The sequence below is a fragment of the Salmo salar genome, chromosome ssa28 (genome assembly GCF_905237065.1).
Source record: "Salmo salar chromosome ssa28, Ssal_v3.1, whole genome shotgun sequence".
Classification (NCBI taxonomy): domain Eukaryota; kingdom Metazoa; phylum Chordata; class Actinopteri; order Salmoniformes; family Salmonidae; genus Salmo; species Salmo salar.
Window position 1 is genome coordinate 10,104,418 of NC_059469.1, and position 23,427 is coordinate 10,127,844.

Consider the following 23,427-nt stretch of genomic DNA (forward strand, 5'->3'; position numbering starts at 1 on the left):
ACCATAAAAATAAGTTGCACTTTTTACTGTCTAGCTCTGGAAAAGCTGGGGGTCGCTGAGGAGAGAATTGAGAACCACTGATTTAATCAAGTGTTCTCAATTGACACCAGGGCATATGTGATTTGTTCAAAATGAACCGTCACTGGCCATTGTCATATTAAACATGTACTTGCATAACACAGCAGATTAGATAAACTGGAATGACACTCTCAATCACAGTTGCACAAAAAAGATGTGAGCAGAGCAAACCACACGCCAAAATATTCGTATGAGCCACCGTCCCTACATTTGAATTATCACTAAAAGAGGAAATAACCCTTTTCTGAACTGCAAAGAACCATTGAAGGCCTCAAAGGGTGCTTTGAGTCATTATGGTCACACATAGGACCATCACCCTTCCAAAGAACCCTTGAGGGACCTTATTTTCTAAGTGTGTAGCCACTGCATTATAATTGATGGCTGCTATTGAGGAATGGAAATACTGCTGCTATTCCAGGGTCTAAAAGACGTACATTTACCTGGAATTATGGTGAAAGAGATGCATGGAGAGGGTGATCCATCGGGTAAGTGCACCCCAGAGGTAAATGCATAAAGCTGCATATATCTGAGCTGTCAGTCACACAAAGGCTCACACACACATACAGGTACGCACGCAATCACAAACACACACATACGCACACACACACACACACAGACAGACAGACAGACAGACAGACAGACAGACAGACAGACAGACAGACAGACAGACAGACAGACAGACAGACAGACAGACAGACAGACAGATCTATGTGCTTCAGTTTGAGGTGCAGTTTCCATTCTCCATCGCATGCTGTGATCTGAAACAACTGCAGCTTGTTGTGATGTTGTTCCTCTCTGTGGTGAAACTCTAAGAAATAAGTGTTGTTCTCAGATCGTTCATTGCTAATGACAATTGAAGGACAGCTACTTGTATTGTACTAACATCTACAACTACTGAAACAAAACTTTTCTTTCGTTTTCTGCTTGTACTGTACTCTGAGTGTGTTTCTTTTCCATTGTCAGTTGTTTCTGAACAGTAGTAGACTTTTGGAATCATGTTAACATTATCATACAATGTAAATGTAGTGTTCTAGTCATTTAGCAGACACTCTTATCCAGAGCGACTTACAGGAGCAATTAGGGTTAGGTGGTTTGCTCAAGGGCACATCGACAAATTTTTCACCTAGTCGGCTCTGGGATTCAAACCAGCCCAAATGCAAATCCTCTAGAGTTTCCTGTGTTTATTTACAGTACTTTATGCCTATAGTGTTAACTTCTGTTCTGTGTGTGGATGTGTCAGCTTTTTCTGTGCTGAATATATCTCTGTCTAAGCCAGGCTGGGAGAGCATAAGGACGCTTCTCAGGCCTTGATGTTGCTGCTGAGTTCTTCATTTCAGACCATCCAACGCTCTGAAAAGCTATGTAATGAATTCACTTTATTTTGTGCTGCAGCAGTGTTAAACCAGCTAGTTTTGTGGGGTTTGCACACTGTAAGCAGTTCTGTATTTTTGGACTTCAAACTCACTGGGTTGGAGTCAAGGCCCAATATAGCCTTCTGGTCAAAATGTTGTAATGAACTATAGACCCAAACTGACGTCACGTACAGATGTGCGCAACTCTTTACTGCAGTAAGAAAGCCATTGCCATCTGCGCCCATTCAACATTTGTATTACTTCCAAACAAAATAACTTTTTGGGGGGTTCTCATACGCTTACAATGATATTTTGATTATTGCTTGAATATTATATTTGGTTGTGATCTTTGCAAAATAACTATTTTGGATGCAGAAGTTAGCTAGAATGTTAACACTCATTGATATAGGCTATAGCAAAATCTAGCCAAAGAGACATTTTACTGGTTGAAGTTGAATTTTTGAAGTATAATGCAGTTGATTTGTGATGATGACACGAACATTATATTAAACAGGACATTCATATGAGCCTTACAATCTAATTATAATCCAAAAGTAGTGTGAAATGCACTCATAAGCAACATGTAAATAGAGGCTTTTTTTGCTAGCCTTCTATAAGAACTCCCCGTGTTCTTCCACCATCTTGCAATGTTTGCAAACACAGAAAAGGGTCTATATGGAAGCATTAAATAATGTGCAGCTATTTCTATCCCTATTGCAGTCATATTGTTAATGTTATACCATGGTGCTGTAGGCCTAGCTGTGGCTCTCCGTTAGTGTTGTCACGATACCAGAATTTTAACTTCGATACCAGATTTAGCATCACGATATTCGATACCATCACCATGCTCAATACCAAAATGATACCAAAACGATACCACGGCAAAAAAAGAAGGCGTATGAGCCAACGTCACAGAATGGCACTTGATCCAGACAGATAAACTCAGCTAATGCTGTTTAATCGTTAGGCGTCTTTTGAGTTCATTATGTATTCTTTTTTCAGAGAAAGCCATGTTGTCACGTCCTGACCAGTAAAAGGGGTTATTTGTTATTGTAGTTTGGTCAGGACGTGGCAGGGGTGTGTTTGTTTAGTGTGTTTCGGGGTTTTTGGTTTATGTTCTATGTTTTCTATTTCTGTGGGTTTTCTAGTTTGTCTATGTTAGTTTTGGGAACGACCTCCAATTAGAAGCAGCTGGTTGTCGTTGCTTCTAATTGGAGGCCATATTTAAGTGGGTTTATTTTCTCTTGTGTTTGTGGGTGGTTGTTTCTATGTATAGCTGTGTAGCCTTACAAGACTGTTTTCGTCGTTGTTTGTTATTTTTGTTAAGTGTTCACGTTTATTAAAATAAAAGATGAGCACTGCAGCCGCAGCGTTTTGGTCCCATCATTACGATGCATATGACACGTATGCATCAATGAATCAATTATCCAATAATACAATCCATTTAATTAGTTTAACAATGTAACATACTGATAATATATTTGAATGGTACATCTATTGATAAACTAGGTAAATCAAGATGTAGCCTAGGCCTATTCACAATACAGGTGAAGGCATTTTCAATAGGAGTGTGTGCACGCATCGAGTTGTTGAGCTTGTTTTGACTGGCTTCATGGGGCTACAGATAAAAAGCAATCCTTCCATTTGGGACCGTAACGCAAAATATACTATTAATATATAACATTCATTCACTTGATCATCTCCCTCACACAGAGATACTGGTAGAAAGTATCTCTGCCTCATGTCTCCTTCACCGAATCAACTGGCTCCGCATGCAAAGCTGGGTAAAGAGACAGCGCACACTTTTATAAAATAAGACATTGCTATTTCCATGAAAATGTTGTTGATCAGTATTGTAAAAAAAAGTCCCAAAATGTAAGGGAAACAGATTGCTTTTCATCTGTAGCCTCATGATTAAGTAAATGAATAAAGTTGTGAAAATCTGCATATTTTGTGTTATGGTTTGCATATTATCACAAACGAAGTACTAGGGTAGTGAATTGATGTTAGCTTCAGCTGTAAGCTAGCAAGGAAAGTTAGCCTACAAAGCTGGAAGCTACCTGTATCTTCTTGCATTGTAAAGTGTTCAAGCCTGAATGGACATTGTTCTGCGAACCAGAATGAACAGTTTCAAACTTTCTACATGACGTGGTGCATTATTCAAGTGTGTTAGCTTCTGTGCAGCATAAGCATGGAACTTACATGACGCAGCCCAGACTCCTAGTGATGTTGTTCCTCGTCAGGATGGGCTACAGAGCGAGCTCTAGCAAGGAGTAAGTGGAGGAGGCAAAATAAATGAACGGTGTGCTCGGGGACGTCGGCTGTGCTGATAGACAGATTTGATCCTCTCAATCAATATACGACGTGAGACACATTTGACAGAAATTCTAGTATCCAACCGCTTTTTATGTTCTCATAACAAAACAATAACGAAGTTTCGGTATACTGTGCAACGCTACTCTCCATATTATTAACTCGTTATTATGTCCTCTGGCGCTAACTGTGTCTTGTTGAGAGTTATCTCTAGCTCTTTACCAAGTCTTTACGAGGTGAGGAAACACTGTACTGATCATCACATTATGAGAATCCCCCTTCTCCACTCTAAAGCCACATGGTTTAGTCCTGTTAGCTAGCTATTAGATGCTGATCTGAAGATTACTACTCGCCACGTAGGATCCTTGGAAGAAGTGCCCTCAGAATTGGCATGTATGTAAGTGTTTTATTTCCTGGGCTAATGTAATGTTCAATTCAGTGTAGTGGATTGGTCATGATGAGTAATCTAGTGGTTTTATAGAGTTATGTTCAGTCCTGGATGTCAGTTTGACATCTAGGTTAGGTAATCGTGACCTGGATGGGGAGTTTATGCACTGTGCATGTTTTCTATGTTCTATTCATATTCAGGGCATCTGCCTGCAGGCTTTTATCAGAACTCTGTTTAACTGTCCATAACACACACAGAAACAGATGACTGCACACACACACACACACACACACACACACACACACACACACACACACACACACACACACACACACACACATATTCCCTATCAGATTGAGCAGGATCTGAGAGAAGTCCTGCCCAGAGAGACAGAGAGAGAGAGAGAGAGAGAGAGAGGGCAGGGGAGCAAGCAAACCCTACCATCCTCTCTGCTATGCTATTCTCATTCTGAGCCATCATCCTCCCTTCATCCCACCGCCCGCTGGAGACTTAGCACCGGCTCACTCGCCAGAACCGGCTCCACCAGGGGTTACCAGGAGCTTACCGGCGGCATGAGCCCATACGGGAAACGGTGCACCGCTGCCCAACAGTTACCCTCCTACCGTCCTGCCCTACAGCTGACACTGTGATGTTTTCCCGAACCGTGGTCTCACTGCCGCAACAAACATTCATATTAACTCTGATTTTATATTGAGAACATGTTGATGATTTTCTGATGTTCTATTTGTTTGCATTAGAATATCTGCCGCAGAGAAGGAGGAAACGCTGATGGACCATGTCAGGTGTGAACGCAGTGAGCTTCACTTACTTCTCTATCCCTAATTAGATCCAACACAGAGGCAAGGGAAGGCACAGGTGTGTGTGTGTGTGTGTGTGTGTGTGTGTGTGTGTGTGTGTGTGTGTGTGTGTGTGTGTGTGTGTGTGTGTGTGTGTGTGTGTGTGTGTGTGTCACACCTGAGCAGTGTTAGCACATTTGACTGCCACCTGGTGCAGCACAAGGCACTGATCTAGTACGATGCTCCGGGACTAGACTATAGCCATGAGCTGAAGATACAAGAGAATAATCAAGTCTTAATTACCATTCACCACCCTCTCTCTGTCTGTGTCTACCCCTTCTCTCTCTCTGTCTCTCTGAGTTCTAACCACGTAGCTGTTTTAAACCTGGGTTCTTTAAGCTGGCTGTGCATGGGCTATTTAATCTCTCTCTCCCTTTCTCTCTCTTTCTCTGTTTGAGTTCTAACCACTTAACAGTTTTTAACCTGGGTTCTTTAAACTGAGCTATTTATTTAATCTCTCTCTCTCTTTCTCATTCTCTCTCTCTCTCTCTCTCTCTCTCTCTCTCTCTCACACACATACATGCACACACAAGCTTATTTCATTCTTTAATGTGTCTGTGGACAGCTTGGGGCACTGAGCGTGTCAGACCTGGTGTTTAACAGCCTGCCTTTGCTCACAGGCCATATCAAATCAGTTATTGATACTTATGCTGCAATGGAAATCAAGCCGCCGTGTGTTATTTAGCTACAATTCCACCATGTTCACTGACTTATGGTAAAAGCAATCAAATCATCTGAAGTGGATAATAGGCATTTCTATTTCAAAGCCAAGAGACATAGTATTTCACATCTCAACTCCATGAGCTTCAAAAGAGATGCTTACTTTGTCTCTAAATAGAAATGACACAAAAAAAATATATATACTGTATATATAAAAAATAAGTGTGTTGCTATAGTAATTCAGCTAACTTGCCACAGTGTGTGTACCTGTTGCCCATCACCAAGTGTAGCCAGCTCTGGAGAGTAAACAACATACACAGCAAATTTGAGATCAGAATTTTAACACCCACAGTGTTAAATGTAACACTTTCTTAGTGTGTATATGTGACCCATCGAAATAGTGTTGAACTAACACTTTTTAAAGTGTTAATAAACACCATGGGTAAATTCTTAAAACTTTCTCAGTGTTAGGGAATTAACACCTGTGGTGTTACAGTAACCCATTTTTGGGTGTTGGTTTAACACTGTACGGTGTAAAGCCTTATTTGCATATTTATATCCCAGGGTGCCATTCGAGTGAATTTCAGCAGTACCTGTACCACCCATGACTGTGTACGCTAGTGACAGAGACATGATTTTTGCTTTTATTGGCTTTCAGTCCTGTAGCCTTCACCAAGTGATTATTTTATTGTTTATGGCATTATATTGCTTTTTTTTTACTATACCGTACTTCAACAACATAGGTTTACCCTAACAGAGTGGTCTGAAACTCCTGGTTTTCATGCCACATCAGCAAGTCATATTTTGCTGGTTTACAAAGAGTTATATAATTCCTATTGGAATCCAGACAGAGCTAGAATGTAACATTAAGAATAGTACAGGGAGTGAATTTAATAAATAACAGAACATGGAATGAAACAAGAAACACGAGTAGCGTACAGACATAAAACACAGGAACAGAAACAATAACACCTGGGGAAAGAACCATAGGGAGTGACAGATACAGTTGAAGTCAGAAGTTTACAAACATTTAAATTAGGTTTTTCACAATTCCTGACATGTAATCCTAGTAAAAATTCCCTGTCTTAGGTCAGTTAGGATCACCACTTTATTTTAAGAATGTGAAATGTCAGAATAATAGTTGAGAGAATGATTTATTTCAACTTTTATTTCTTTCATCACATTTCCAGTGGGTCAGAAGTTCACATACACTCAATTAGTATTTGGTAGCATTGCCTTTAAATTGTTTAACTTGGGTCAAACGTTTCGGGTAGGCTTCCACAAGCTTCCCACAATAAGTTGGGGGAATTTTGGCCCATTCCTCCTGACAGAGCTGGTGTAACTGAGTCAGGTTTGTAGGCCTCCTTGCTCGCACACGCTTTTTCAGTTCTGACCACAAATTTTCTACAGGATTGAGGTCAGGGCTTTTTGATGGCCACTCCAATACCTTGACTTTGTTGTCCTTAAGCCATTTTTCCACAACTTTGGAAGTATGCTTGGGGTCATTGTCCATTTGGAAGACCCATTTGTGACCAAGATTTAACTTCCTGACTGATGTCTTGAGATGTTGCTTCAATAAATGCACATAATTTTCCTCCCTCATGATGCCATCTATTTTGTGAAGTGCACCAGTCCCTCCTGCAGCAATGCACCCCCACAACATGATGCTGCCACCCCCGTGCTTCACGGTTGGGATGGTGTTCTTCGGCTTGCAAGCCTCCCCCTTTTTTCTCCAAACATAACGATGGTCATTATGGCCAAACAGTTCTATTTTTGTTACATCAGACCAGAGGACATTTCTCCAAAAAGAATGATCTTTGTCCCCATGTGCAGTTGCAAACCGTAGTCTGGCTTTTTTATGGCGGTTTTGGAGAAGTGGCTTCTTTCTTGCTGAGCGGCCTTTCAGGTTATGTCGATATAGGACTCGTTTTACTGTGGATATAGATACTTTTGTAGCTGTTTCCTCCAGCATCTTCACAAGGTCCTTTGCTGTTGTTCTGGGATTGATTTGCACTTTTCGCACCAAAGTACATTAATCTCGAGGAGACAGAACGCGTCTCCTTCCTGAGCGGTATGACGGCTGTGTGGTCCCATGGTGTGTATACTTGCGGACTATTGTTTGTACTGATGAACGTGATACCTTCAGGTGTTGGAAATTGCTCCCAAGGATGAACCAGACTTGTGGAGGTCTTCAATTTCTTTTGATTTTCCCATGATGTCAAGCAAAGAGGCACTGAGTTTGAAGGTAGGCCTTGAAATACATCCACAGGTACACCTCCAATTGACTCAAATTATATCAATTAGCCTATCAGAAGCTTCTAAAGCCATGACATAATTTTCGGGAATTTTCCAAGCTGTTTAAAGGCACAGTCAACTTAGTGTATGTAAACTTCTGACTCACTGGAATTGTGATACAGTGAGTTGTATGTGAAATAATCTGTCTGTAAACAATTTTTGATAAAATTACTTGTGTCATGCACAAAGTAGATGTCCTAACTGGCTTGCCAAAACTACAGTTTGTTACCAAGAAATCTGTGGAGTGGTTGAAAAACGAGTTTTAATGACTCCAACCTAAGTGTATGTAAACTTCCAACTTCAACTGTGTAGGTGAGATAATCAGGAAGGTGATGGAGTCCAGGTGAGTCTCGTAACAATGGTGGCAGGTGTGCGTAGTAGGGAATCAACTGGTGATGTCGAATGCCGGTGAGGGAGTAGACGTGCCGTAGAATGACTTCCAAGGTTTGGAAGATTGATGAACGAGACTACCTAAGCCATCTAAACTGGAACAACCATCTCAATAACGGGTGAGATACGTCCAACCACTTACAGATTGGATTAGTGAAAAAAATGTGTCTTTGTGTAGTATAAGATCAGTTAATCGATCAAAGTGCATGCGGAAACATAGATATTACAACTATTCTAAAAAGCAACCCACAACAAAGCATGATGGGAAATATGATAATGATACCCCTCCTTAGTCTTTTTCATTCAGCTAGTTAAAGGAAATAAACTCAACACAGTCAAGTAACAACATCACCACCTGGTTAACACTTCATTTATTCACTGCAGATGGCGTCAATTTCAATTTCATGCTGACACATTACCCAGCCTAAAACCCCAACGATCAAGCAATGCAGATGTACACTTTTTACCGAAAACACCGAGATTTTAACACACACACATTTGCTGTGTATGTTGCTCTATCAACACTACAGTACAGTCTCTCTAAGTTTAGTGACACACTCCCTTTTAAATAAAGATGTTGCTTTTCTTTCCTTTCTCCCTCAGCGGTAGGGAACCAGTACTAACGAATGAGTGAAAGAGAGCGAGAGAGTGAGAGAGAGCGAGAGAGTGAGAGAGAGACACCCCGCTGGCACACCTGCAGGACACAGCCAGATGTCGTGTGACCTTTACCTGCCTCGTCTTCCTCCTACTCCTCCTTCTCTCTCTCTTTCTCTCACACACACTCACTCTGTCTTTCCTGCGCTGATTAACGTTCTATGTCTCCAGGTAGGGGGTTAAGTGTATGTGTGGGTGGGAGGAAGGAGGTGTGAGAGGGCATGAACCCTGTAAGAGAGCAAAATTGAGCTCAGCTCGACCACTTACTGCGTCCCACTTTATTGCGGTTAAATCTTTTACTCATGAATTCAACATGTTGGATTAGCATTGTCTGGATCTTGGTTTGCTTCAGCAGATCTTGCTTTCTGTCCAGGTATGAAAATCAGCGGACCCAATCACTAATGTAGAGACATAGGCCAGTGTTGGGGTCAGGCAGCTATGGTGGTGGTGGGGTCAAGCAGCTATGGTGGTGGTGGGGTCAGGCACTATATTAATGGTGTGTTCAGGCAGCTATATTAATGGTGGGGTCAGGCAGCTATGGTGGTGGGGTCAGGCAGCTATGTTAATAGTGGGGTCAGGCAGCTATGGTGGTGGTGGGGTCAGGCAGCTATGGTGGTGGTGGGGTCAGGCAGCTATGGTGGTGGTGAGGTCAGGCAGCTATGGTAGTGGTGGGGTCAGGCAGCTATGGTGATGGTGGGGTCAGGCAGCTATCTTAATGGTGGGGTCAGGCAGCTATGGTGGTGGTGAAGTCAGGCAGCTATGGTAGTGGTGGGGTCAGGCAGCTATGGTAGTGGTGGGGTCAGGCGGCTATATTAATGGTGGGGTCAGGCACTATATTAATGGTGGGGTCAGGCAGCTATGGTGGTGGTGGGGTCAAGCAGCTATATTAATGGTGGGGTCAGGCAGCTATGGTAGTGGTGGGGTCAGGCAGCTATGGTGGTGGTGGGGTCAGGCAGCTATCCGCATTAATGGTGGGGTCAGGCACTATATTAATTGTGGGGTCAGGCAGCTATGGTGGTGGTGAAGTCAGGCAGCTATGGTAGTGGTGGGGTCAGGCAGCTATGGTAGTGGTGGGGTCAGGCGGCTATGTTAATGGTGGGGTCAGGCAGCTATGTTAATGGTGGGGTCAGGCAGCTATGGTAGTGGTGGGGTCAGGCAGCTATGGTAGTGGTGGGGTCAGGCACTATATTAATGGTGGGGTCAGGCAGCTATGGTGGTGGTGGGGTCAGGCAGCTATGGTAGTGGTGGGGTCAGGCACTATATTAATGGTGGGGTCAGGCAGCTATATTAATGGTGGGGTCAGGCAGCTATGGTGATGGTGGGGTCAGGCAGCTATGTTAATAGTGGGGTCAGGCAGCTATGGTGGTGGGGTCAGGCAGCTATGGTGGTGGTGGGGTCAGGCAGCTATGGTGGTGGTGAGGTCAGGCAGCTATGGTAGTGTGGGTCAGGCAGCTTGGTGGTGGTGGGGTCAGGCAGCTATGTTAATGGTGGGGTCAGGCAGCTATGTTAATGGTGGGGTCAGGCAGGTATGGTGGTGGTGAAGTCAGGCAGCTATGGTAGTGGTGGAATCAGGCAGCTATGGTAGTGGTGGGGTCAGGCGGCTATATTAATGGTGGGGTCAGGCACTATATTAATGGTGGGGTCAGGCAGCTATGGTGGTGGTGGGGTCAAGCAGCTATATTAATGGTGGGGTCAGGCAGCTATGGTAGTGGTGGGGTCAGGCAGCTATGGTGGTGGTGGGGTCAGGCAGCTATGGTGGGGTCAGGCACTATATTAATTGTGGAGTCAGGAAGCTATGGTGGTGGTGGGGTCAGGCAGCTATGTTAATGGTGGGGTCAGGCAGCTATGTTAATGGTGGGGTCAAGCAGCTATGGTAGTGGTGGGGTCAGGCAGCTATGGTAGTGGTGGGGTCAGGCAGCTATGGTGGTGGTGGGGTCAGGCAGCAATGTTAATGGTGGGGTCAGGCAGCTATGGTAGTGGTGGGGTCAGGCAGCTATGGTAGTGGTGGGGTCAGGCACTATATTAATGGTGGGGTCAGGCAGCTATGGTGGTGGTGGGGTCAGGCAGCTATGTTAATAGTGGGGTCAGGCAGCTATGGTGGTGGGGTCAGGCAGCTATGGTGGTGGTGGGGTCAGGCAGCTATGGTGGTGGTGAGGTCAGGCAGCTATGGTAGTGGTGGGGTCAGGCAGCTATGGTGGTGGTGGGGTCAGGCAGCTATGTTAATGGTGGGGTCAGGCAGCTATGTTAATGGTGGGGTCAGGCAGCTATGGTGGTGGTGAAGTCAGGCAGCTATGGTAGTGGTGGGGTCAGGCAGCTATGGTAGTGGTGGGGTCAGGCGGCTATGTTAATGGTGGGGTCAGGTACTATATTAATGGTGGGGTCAGGCAGCTATATTAATGGTGGGGTCAAGCAGCTATATTAATGGTGGGGTCAGGCAGCTATGGTAGTGGTGGGGTCAGGCAGCTATGGTGGTGGTGGGGTCAGCCAGCTATATTAATGGTGGGGTCAGGCAGCTATGGTGGTGGTGGGGTCAAGCAGCTATATTAATGGTGGGGTCAGGCAGCTATGGTAGTGGTGTTGTCAGGCAGCTATGGTGGTGGTGAGGTCAGGCACTATATTAATTGTGGGGTCAGGCAGCTATGGTGGTGGTGGGATCAGGCAGCTATGTTAATGGTGGGGTCAGGCAGCTATGTTAATGGTGGGGTCAGGCAGCTATGGTGGTGGTGAAGTCAGGCAGCTATGGTAGTGGTGGGGTCAGGCAGCTATGGTAGTGGTGGGGTCAGGCGGCTATATTAATGGTGGGGTCAGGCAGCTATGTTAATGGTGGGGTCAGGCAGCTATGGTAGTGGTGGGGTCAGGCACTATATTAATGGTGGGGTCAGGCAGCTATGGTGGTGGTGGGGTCAGGCAGCTATGGTAGTGGTGGGGTCAGGCACTATATTAATGGTGGGGTCAGGCAGCTATATTAATGGTGGGATCAGGCAGCTATGGTGGTGGTGGGGTCAGGCAGCTATGTTAATAGTGGGGTCAGGCAGCTATGGTGGTGGGGTCAGGCAGCTATGGTGGTGGTGGGGTCAGGCAGCTATGGTGGTGGTGAGGTCAGGCAGCTATGGTAGTGGTGGGGTCAGGCAGCTATGGTGGTGGTGGGGTCAGGCAGCTATGGTGGTGGTGAAGTCAGGCAGCTATGGTGGTGGTGGGGTCAGGCAGCTATGTTAATGGTGGGGTCAGGCAGCTATGTTAATGGTGGGGTCAGGCATGTATGGTGGTGGTGAAGTCAGGCAGCTATGTTAGTGGTGGAATCAGGCAGCTATGGTATTGGTGGGGTCAGGCAGCTATGGTGGTTTTGGGTCAGGCACTATATTAATGGTGGGGTCAGGCAGCTATGGTGGTGGTGGGGTCAGGCAGCTATATTAATGGTGGGGTCAGGCAGCTATGGTGTTGGTGGGGTCAGGCAGCTATGGTGGTGGTGGGGTCAGGCAGCTATGTTAATGGTGGGGTCAGGCAGCTATGTTAATGGTGGGGTCAGGCAGCTATGGTGGTGGTGGGGTCAGGCAGCTATGGTAGTGGTGAGTTCAGGCAGTTATGTTAATGATGGGGTCAGGGAGCTATGTTAATGGTGGGATCAGGCAGCTATGGTGGTGGTGAGGTCAGGCAGCTATGGTGGTTTTGGGTTTGGCAGCTATGTTATTGGTGGGGTCAGGCAGCTATGGTGGTGGTGGGGTCAGGCAGCTATGTTAATGGTGGGGTCATGCAGCTATGGTGGTGGTGGGGTCAGGCAGCTATATTAATGGTGGGGTCAGGCAGCTATGGTGGTGGTGCGCTCAGGCAGCTATGTTGAAGTCAGTGACATACACAAACACTCCCATTTTCATGTGAGCACTGGGACACACACAGAGCATACTGGCATACAGATCATACTGGCATAGTGTCACCTTCAGTGGTGTGTGTGTGTGTGTGTGTGTGTGTGTGTGTGTGTGTGTGTGTGTGTGTGTGTGTGTGTGTGTGTGTGTGTGTGTGTGTGTGTGTGTGTGTGTTTCAGTGTGGCTGAGGCTTTGGTCCATTAGTGCTGACTCTCTGACCCTCCCTCATGACCTCTCACCACTCTTTGACCTCTGATCCCTCTTTATGACACACCTCTCTTGAACTCTGACTCCTCTTTACACCCCTGAGACTAACAAGCATCAGGCTAACTCACACACAGCATAGCGATATCCCTGACAGGACTACTGTAGTCTTTCCTCATAGAGGACACACATCCCTCCTGTGCTTTTTGAATTTTTAACAAATAGTTATAACTGTTTTGTTTTGTTCTGTTATCTTCTCATCTGTTTTGTTCTCTTCTCATCTGTTCTTTTCTCATGTGTTCTTTTATGTTCTGTTCTGTTCTCATCTGTTCTGTTCTGTTCTCGTATGTTCTGTTCTCATATTTTCTGTTCTCTTCTCATCTGTTCTCATCTATTCTTATCAGTTCTCATCTGTTCTGTTCTCATCTGTTCTGTTCTGTTCTCGTATGTTCTGTTCTCGTATGTTCTGTTCTCATATTTTCTGTTCTCTTCTCATCTGTTCTCATCTATTCTTATCAGTTCTCATCTGTTCTGTTCTCATCTGTTCTGTTCTGTACTCATCTGTTCTGTTCGCTCCTCTTTTCTCATCTTCTCTTTTCTCCTCTCCTCTCCTCTCCCCCTGCATTCTTCTCCTAGTGGCATACGTGTGTAAAGTACAGTACTGCAGGACTCTTCATCTGTCATACTTATAGTAAAACCTTGAGAGTGCAGTGTGTTGTTGGAGCCTGGCTGATACTGCCCCTACTGCACTTCAGAACAGATTAAAAGATGGATGACTTTGTCTGGAGAATATTAGGAAAACATGAGATTTCAATTTTACTCCGAGCGGAGACCCATGGCTGCAGAGCGTAACTCGACCTGTTAACTAAAGAGGAAATAAATCTCATCCTGCCTTGTAGGGTGTTTTAGGGAGGTTAGGTAGTACTTTGCAAATGTACTGTAGGTGGTTCGGTGAATAACACAGACCTTGCCTGAGATTTGAAGGACCTTGCTAACACCCAGAGCTCATATATAGACTTTAGCTCGCTGGCTAACATGGTTTTGAGCCATGCAGACGACCCAGGTTCAATACCCAGTCGGGTATTGGTCAGTTATGCAAAATCAGTAAACCTAGCATTTCCATAACCCACCTGACCCTTTGGATTTGGGCTTTTAAAACAATGTCACCCCTCTGATAAGGGAGAATAACTGTAATCCTCTTTACAACGGCTTTGAACACATTTTCCATTATTTCAATACCATCAAATACCCGGTATGGTGTGCATCCAACCTTGAATCAATGCTGCTCGAATTAAAGCCTGGAAATCTGATCTAGAGCCTTTTTAAACATCGATAAGCAGCCTCTAAAGCAGTGATAACATAAAATGCCCTCTGTCTCTCCCCTCTCTCTACCTCGCTCTCTCTGCTTCGCTCTCTTTCCCTGTCTCTCCCCCTCCCTCTTTCTCCAACCCCCTCTCCCTTCATGTGTCACAGTTAATCGCGTCCCCCTCTAGCTCCCCCTTCCTGTTTCAACACCTGCTATATTGTGTGATCTGATTAAGATGTAAACGTGTTCAGTGGATGGATTTTTTGCTGTGTAGCTAGGGCCCCACTCCATCACTCCTTATTGTACTGGGCCTTGGTCGTCTTGGCTTTGTAGCAGGCAGCTCAGAGGGACCGGCCAGGGGAAGATTGAATGGCTCTGTGGCTTAGCATGCTATTTCCTCTAATGCGCGCTGGGCTCCAAGGCTATCAAGGAGATTAATACTGGTCCGGGTCTGTTTGGAACGCTGGCATTTATTCTCTCCCAAAGTTCCGCCCGCTGGGGGGTACTTCCTCATTCCACATCCTCATACAACTGCAGGATTATTTTTCCCATCAGCACCCTGGTTGTCTGTGTTGTCTCTGTTGGTTTCCTTCTCTCTGTCTGGTTATGTCTGGCTCTTTCTCTGTCTACTTTTCTCTCTGTCTATCTCTCACTCTCTGTCTCTCTCTCTCTTTCTCTGTCTCTTCCAATGTCCTGAGACCTAAAGTATTGTATTTGCTCCCCAAGTTAATTCCTAGGATTTAGCTCAACATGCTAACCCAGTCTTGTCTCACGCAGATAACTTGGGTTCAAACCAAGTAGCTTTACCATCAATAACTTTACAACTGAACTCCAGACAACACTCTGCTCTCTGCCTAGTCATGAAAGGTAAAATACAAACTTATATTAAAAAAACGCCATTTGCCCACATCACTGGAAATACAATGAACATCTCCGCTGAATGGGTAAATAGCGTTTGGCTCAGCAGAGCAGAGAGAGCTAGTGGAGTTTGGGTGTTTGATTCAGAGAGAGAGGTTGACAGGGTAAATAAAGCTGTATCCTCAGGTTATACAGACAGGTACATCCGGAGACATCTGGGACAGGACCAGGTGGAGCTAAAAGGGAAAATCAGCCTTGCTCCAGTTAACATCTGTCATGGAGAAAGTCCCCGCTCTTGTTTTTTTAATACATTTTTTTACAACTGGGAACCTATTTCTTTCTGCAGTGCAAGCATCCTGCAAATTGTATTTACAAAATGAATTTGGGGAAAGTTCAAGGTACACACATTTTTTCTTCCACTTTCAATTTGTGGCCATATTTTTCTCCCATGCTGACGCCATGCACAGAGCACGCGTAGTGAGTCTGTTTCTGGCCCACTTGGAGAGGCATTAAATTCAGCGCCATTTTCTCATCAATCAAGTGTTTGGGTGCTGCCAAGGCCTCACATGTAGCAGGGTGTCACAGTAAACTTCACCGCTCCGAATGATTCAACACTCTATGGTCACTTTTCTCTGGAAAGTCTAAAAAGCTCCATTTCAAAACTTGGCATACCTGGGTGCAAATGTTTGCGGTTTTTCACTGCAGTATAAGACAAAATACAATACATTCAACTTGGTCAAATGAGAACTTTGTTCTAGCACCTTTTAGCAAGACGGTTATATTGGTTTACTACTTTTTTTATAGACTGGAAGTGTGAATATATTAGGCTAGTAGATATATTGAAGATACATTCAAACAGCAGTGTTTCCCCTAGGATTTTTTTAGCAGTGCGGGTGGTTGTCTGCCTGAGGCATGCATCTCTGAATAGGGTTGGCTAAAATGCGCGTGGCGATACACCACCGCTAAACTAATATAGGGGGAAAACTGAACAGACTGTAGTTAGATTTCATTCGTTGGTCTAACTTGAGGTGTCATGAAAAAAATCCCCTCCCCAATGTAAAACATATTTTCACATGATCCTTCCTCTGTATTATAAAAATAATTGCACACCTTCCCGCCTCATAGAATTAACTTAAAATAATGTTTATGACCACAAATAAACGTGAATATCGACTTTGCCATTCTTTTGTGGCACAGTCGATGCCACGCAGGGGCTCAATTGTCCCGCATGTGGCTGAGTTGGTAGAGCATTGCGTTTGCAACGCCAGGATAGTTGGTGCAATTCCCATGTGGGACCACTATGAAAATGTATGCTCTCACTACTGTAAGTTGCTCTGGATAAGACTGTGCTAAATGACTGAAAGGTAGATGTCTATACGGGCCAGAAGGATGAGGGTTTGCTGACAAGCTAACTCTCCCTGCCTGTTTCATTACACTTTGATCAGAGCTGGCTGCAGACAATGATCAGCTAGGTAGAAATCAGATATATAATTTTTTAATAATCATATCAAATATATGCAATGACGTTTCCACCGACAGGTTTCTATGCCAATGCCCGACATAAGCATACCGACTTCGGGTGCTTCAACATCATGGTTTGCGTTTTCAACACCACAATCAAACAAACAATGTTAATCTCACAAACAGAAAATAAGTCTACATCCCTCCCTACCTTGTAGGCCTACCCAATATTGAAGGCTTGGCTTAACAATGACATGACACTTTTTGGAAGTTTTGTAATACAGTTTTCACAATTCCTGACATTTAATCCTAGTAAAAATTCCCTGTCTTAGGTCAGTTATGATCACCACTTTATTTTAAGAATGTGAAATGTCAGAATAATAGTAGAGAGAATGATTTATTTCAACTTTCATTTCTTTCATCACATTCCCAGTGGGTCAGAAGTTTACATACACTCAATTAGTATTTGTTAGCCTCTCTGGGCTAGGTGGGACGTTTGCGTCCCACCCTAGTCAACAGCCAGTGGAATCCCGTGGCGCGAAATACAAATACCTAAAAGACTCTCGTTAATCTAACCACACTGTCCGATTTCAAAAAGGCTTTACAATGAAAGCAAAACATTAGATTATGTCAGCAGAGTACCCAGCCAGAAATAATCAGACACCCATTTTTTCAAGCTAGCATATAATGTCACAAAAACCAAAACCACAGCTAAATGCAGCACTAACCTTTGATGATCTTCATCAGATGACACTCCTAGGACATTATGTTATACAATACATGCATGTTTTGTTCAATCAAGTTCATATTTATATCAAAAAACAGCTTTTTACATTAGCATGTGACGTTCAGAACTAGCATTCCCACCGAACACTTCCGGTGAATTTACTAAATTACTCACGATAAACGTTCACAAAAAACATAACAATTATTTTAAGAATTATAGATACAGAACTCCTTTATGCAATCGCGATGTCCGATTTTAAAATAGCTTTTCGGTGAAAGCACATTTTGCAATATTCTGAGTAGATAGCCCGGCCATCACAGGCTAGCTATTTTGACACCCACCAAGTTTGGTACTCACCAAACTCAGATTTACTATAAGAAAAATGTTATTACCTTTGCTGTTCTTCGTCAGAATGCACTCCCAGGACTTCTACTTCAACAACAAATGTTGGTTTGGTTCCAAAAAATCCATAGTTATATCCAAATAGTGGCGTTTTGTTCGTGCGTTCAAGACACTATCCGAAGGGTGACGCGCCGGCGCATAACGTGACAAAAAATGTCAAAATATTCCATTACCGTACTTCGAAGCATGTCAAACGCTGTTTAAAATCAATTTTTATGCGATTTTTCTCGTAAAATAGCGATAATATTCAGAGCGGGAGACGTCCTTTTCGTTCAAAGACTCAAAATGTAAAATGGACTCTTCACGTGCACACGTGCGCCCGTCTCATTGTTCTCAGATCGACCACTTACCAAATGCGCTACTGTTTTTCAGCCAGTAACTGCAGAGTCATCATTCAACGTTCTGGCGCCTTCTGAGAGCCTATGGGAGCCTTAGAAAGTGTCACGTTACAGCAGAGATCCTCTGTTTTGGATAGAGATGACAAAGAAGGCCAAGAAATGGTCAGAGAGGGCGCTTCCTGTTTGGAATCTTCTCAGGTTTTGGCCTGCCATATGAATTCTGTTATACTCACAGACACCATTCAAACAGTTTTAGAAACTTTAGGGTGTTTCTATCCAAATCAAACAATTATATGCATATTCTCGTTACTGGGCAGGAGTAGTAACCAGATTAAATCGGGTACGTTTTTTTATCCGGCCATGCAAATACTGCCCCCTATCCCCAACAGGTTAGCATTGCCTTTAAATTGTTTAACTTGGGTCAAATGTTTCGGGTAGCCTTCCACAAGTTTCCCACAATAAGTAGGGTGAATTTTGGCCCATTTCTCCTGACAGAGCTGGTGTAACTGAGTCAGGTTTGTGGGCCTCCTCGCTCGCACACGCTTTTTCAGTTCTGCCCACACATTTTCTATACGATTGAGGTCAGGGCTTTGTGATGGCCACTCCAACACCTTGACTTTGTTGTCCTTAAGCCATTTTGCCACAACTTTGGAAGTATGCTTGGGGTCATTGTCCATTTGGAAGACCTATTTGTGACCAAGCTTTAACTTCCTGACCGATGTCTTGAGATGTTGCTTCAATATATCCACATAATTTTCCTCCCTCATGATGCCATCTATTTTGTGAAGTGCACCAGTCCCTCGTGCAGCAAAGCACAATATGATGCTGCCACCCCCGTGCTTCACGGTTGGGATGGTGTTCTTCGGCTTGCAAGCGTCCCCCTTTTTCCTCCAAATATAACGATGGTCATTATGACCAAACAGTTCTATTTTTGTTACATCAGACCAGAGGACATTGCTCCAAAAAGAATGATCTTTGTCCCCATGTGCAGTTGCAAACCTTAGTCTGGCTTTTTATGGCGGTTTTGGAGCAGTGGCTTCTTCCTTGCTAAGCGGCCTTTCAGGTTATGTCGATATAGGACTCGTTTTACTGTGGATATAGATACTTTTGTAGCTGTTTCCTCCAGCATCTTCACAAGGTCCTTTTCTGTTGTTCTGGGATTGATATGCACTTTTCGCACCAAAGTACGTTCATCTCTAGGACACAGAACGCATCTCCTTCCTGAGTGGTGTGATGGCTGCGTGGTCCGATGGTGTTCATACTTGCGTACTATTGTTTGTACAGATGAACGTGGTACCTTCAGGCGTTTGGAAATTGCTCCCAAGGATGAACCAGACTTGTGGAGGTCTACAATTCTTTTCTGAGGTCTTGGCTGATTTCTTTTGATTGTCCCACGATGTCAAGCAAAGATTCACTGAGTTTGAAGGTAGGCCTTGAAATACATCCACAGGTACACCTCCAATTGACTCAAATGACGTAAATTAGCCTATCAGAAGCTTCTAAAGCCATGACATCATTTTCAGGGATTTTCCAAGCTGTTTAAAGGCACAGTCAATTTAGAGTATGTAAACTTCTGACCCACTGGAATTGTGATATAGTGAGTTATATGTGAAATAATTTGTCTGTAAACAATTGTTGTAAAAATTACTTGTGTCATGCAAAACTTGCCAAAACTATAGTTTGTTTACAAGAAATTTGTGGAGTGGTTGAAAAACGAGTTTTAATGACTCCAACCTAAGTGTATGTAAACTTCCGACTTCAACTGTAGATATTTCTCTTTCTATTCATCAAATGGCCCACTGCACAGTTTGGATGCTGGAATTATATTTTGGACGACTGTGCGCAAATAGCCTACAAGAGACTTTTGAAGTAACCTAATCAGATTAAAACATTGTGACTGGTTGTGTTTATGCCATACACAAAAGGTAATCTGTTTTAAAAGTTAAATTACAAATATTACGGTTATTTTGAAGCGTTAGGTTCTAGGTACGCAAGGAATAGCTGCTCGGATCTTGGAGGAGACAGAGCGTGTTAAGTTTTCCTGAATAACTGGGCCTGCTAGGAACATATGTGGCCACAATATTATAGGACGACTTGGGAGAATGAAGATCTGAAGCAGACAGCGCATCTCAGTATGAGAAGTACAGCCAGACTGGCTATGAGAAGTACAGCCAGTTGAGAGTAGACCCACAACTGATCCAAATGGAATGAAATGTTCAAATCACAGTGTTTTTGCTCCGTTATTCAAATGACATTTTCACTGCATTTTACAGCCTCTAGTACCACGGAAAACAATAATACAATTATTTATTGCATTGTGGTGTTGTACGCTAGTCTGGGTGGGATACTTGTATTGTCCTTATAAAAGATCAATGGAGGAAATTTTTGCGCTCCATGTCTCATGTCTTCACTGTTCTTTCATGTGCAATGATGCACCTGGCCTCTTCGCTTATATAGAAAATGATGGATAGAGGGCAGTATAGACAGTTAGACTGGTAGACTATTGACCTGTGGTGTAGTTAGCACGGAAAAGCATAGTGCACCTTGATATAGGGGAGGCGCACGCAAGCAGATGAGGAAATTTGGCTTGGATGGAATAAATTATACAGTAAAAAATACAAAGGGTGAATGTAAACCAGGGAAAAAACACACTACCCTCCCCTGTGCCCAATAAAAAAAACATACAACCCTCCCCTAAGCAAAAATAAAAAATAGATAACCCTTACCCAATTGGAGAGTGATTCTACTCCCTCTGGTCTCCTCTGGTCCATAGTTCTCATTATTGCCTCCCCCTTGGGTGAGGCTCTCCTCTCCCTGGCAGTGTAGGGTTCCCAGCTCTAAGTAGCCTCTGGAGATTCCCCTTTTCAGGACTCCCTAATCCTCCTGCTTGAGATTATTCTGGAGAGTGAGATTGATGAGAAGAGAGAGAGAGAGAGAAAGAAAGAAAGAGTGTGCATGAAAGAGAGGTATAGGCATAAAGAGAGAACAAGCAAGTGAGAGAGAGAGAGAGAGAGAGAGAGAGAGAGAGAGAGAAAGAAAGAAAGAAAGAGTGTGCATGAAAGAGATGTATAGGCATAAAGAGAGAACAAGCAAGTGAGAGAGAGAGAGAGAGAGAGAGAGAGAGAGAGAGAGAGAGAGAGAGAGAGAGAAAGAAAGAAAGAAAGAAAGAAAAAAAGAGTGTGCATGAAAGAGATGTATAGGCATAAAGAGAGAACAAGCAAGAGAGTGAGTGTGTGAGAGAGGGAACACACATCCAGCCCTGCCTTCTCTGTGTTCGAGGTCAAAGATCACCTCCTTGACACACTTACCTTGATCACAGTCAACACACATATATTTTATAGTAAGAATATAATGGAATATAGCAGAATAACATTTTCATTTAATATTTTTCCCACACAACTTGTGTCACGGGAACGTGTGGAACCACTGTCACCGCATTATTAGCAAGCAGGTGTAGGGTCTTACATTGAGAGTATCTTCATCATTATACCAATAGAAAATAATAGCACTCTATAAGGTATGTTTATAATACCCAGGGACCAGTTACACCAGTTGGTTGTAACTCTAAAACATTCTGATCAGTGCTAATAATTGAGTCAACTAGACAAGATTATCATTAACATTTCCCCAGCCTAATTGTAACCTATAACCAATATCCAAACGGACTGGCTGACTTTGGACGTTTCTGTAAACAACAATTTGATACATGTCTTCAATTGCATTTGCCTACTTTATTCAAATATTTTCACCATTCAGTGATATTCATTCCCACAGTAATTAGAACATTTTTTTTATTCTTTGGTTTGTCCCCATTGTGGAACCCTTTTTGGTGCTAGTTAGAACCCCCTGTAAATGGTTCTCACGAGGACCCTTTTATCTTTTAAGAGTTCTTACCAGAACCCTTTATGGTTCTACTTAGTACTTTTTTTCTAAGTGTACCAAGTGTTATTTTTTCTATTATCTGCCATCGATTTTCTTCTTTTCTCTTATTTTTACTCACAGTTGCAGGGTTGGTTTGAATTGAGAGACTGCCGATGGGTTTTCTGAGTCACATCTATAGAGGGAGAGGAGGAAATGGAAGGGTATTGTGTGAATAGGGAGCAGGGGTTTAGTATGTAAGTTGTGTCTGCCTGTTAGACACTACACACTTAGAAAAGGGGGTTCCTCAAAGGTTCTTTGGTAAGGGGGATATTTGTATGTGGAACTATAATGACTCAAATAACAGTTTTCACCCTTCCATGGTTCTTTGCGGTTCAGAAAAGGGTTCTTTCATATTTTAGTGATAATTAAAATATAGGGGCGGCTACTAGGGTTGCACATTTTGGGAAATATTCAGAGGTGGAAACTCTCCATGGGAATTAATGGGAATATATGGGAATTAACAGGAATATATAGGAATTAACAGAAATATATGCAAATTAATATTAATACCATTTAAATGTTTTTTGCATTGGATATTTTTACGATATCATGTGGAGACAGAAACATAAACCTTTTACCTTATCATAAGTAGACATCATTGCAAATGATTAAATCCTTCCAATAGAAATAAAAAAACAATTTAGTTACGAATTTAACTTTAATTAAATTAGTTGACTCTTCACATGGGATGATTTCACTGAACAACAAAAGAAAGGGAATATTGAATGATCCCCAAAGATCCATCGCATCTTCCAAAAACGTTTTCAACGTGCATCTGTAAAATGATAGTCTAGAAACGAAAGCTTTGGTTGTCTTCCTCTCAGGCATCCATGTCTTCTCCCTGGACCTCCTCAATGTCCACCTTTTGAACATCAGATTCTGAGGCCTCATCTTCACTGTCACTTTACAACCTTGTTGAGGATGGCTCGTTGTCAGGCTCAAAAAGCCTCAAATTTGCCCGGATGGCCACCAATTTTTCAACCCTTGTATTGGTCAGCCTGTTATGTGCTTTGGTGTGTGTGTTCCCAAACAAGGACCAGTTGCGCTCTAAGGCGGCTGATGTTGGTGGGATTTGGAGGATGATGGAGGCAACAAGGGAAAGAGCCTCAGATCCACAAAGTCCCTTCCACCAGGTGGCTGATGAGATATGTTGGCAAGACTGCCATATTGCATCTCCATCCCAAAGCCCTTGCTTGGAAGTGTACTTAACCAAACTGCCAAGAACCTTGCCCTTATCCAGGCCAAGGTGGTGAGACACGGTAGTGATGACACCATAGGCCTTGATGATCTCTGCACCAGACAGGATGCTCTTGCCAGCGTACTTGGGATCCAACATGTATGCTGCGGTGTGTATGGGCTTCAG

At 43.4% G+C, this 23,427-nt stretch overlaps 1 protein-coding gene across 5 annotated transcripts in view; it reads left to right on the forward strand.

Moving 5' to 3' along the window:
• The window catches only part of ca10a (carbonic anhydrase Xa), a 324,255-nt gene that overhangs the window by 181,441 nt on the left and 119,387 nt on the right, over positions 1–23,427 (forward strand). For 3 of the 5 annotated variants that reach the window (XM_045710258.1, XM_045710260.1, XM_045710259.1), the window contains one exon: positions 4,890–4,934. The exons of the other annotated variants lie outside the window; for them this stretch is intronic. In XM_045710258.1, the coding sequence (XP_045566214.1) occupies positions 4,890–4,934 (45 nt within the window). The remainder of the gene's footprint in view (positions 1–4,889; positions 4,935–23,427) is intronic. 5 annotated transcript variants of the gene reach the window in all.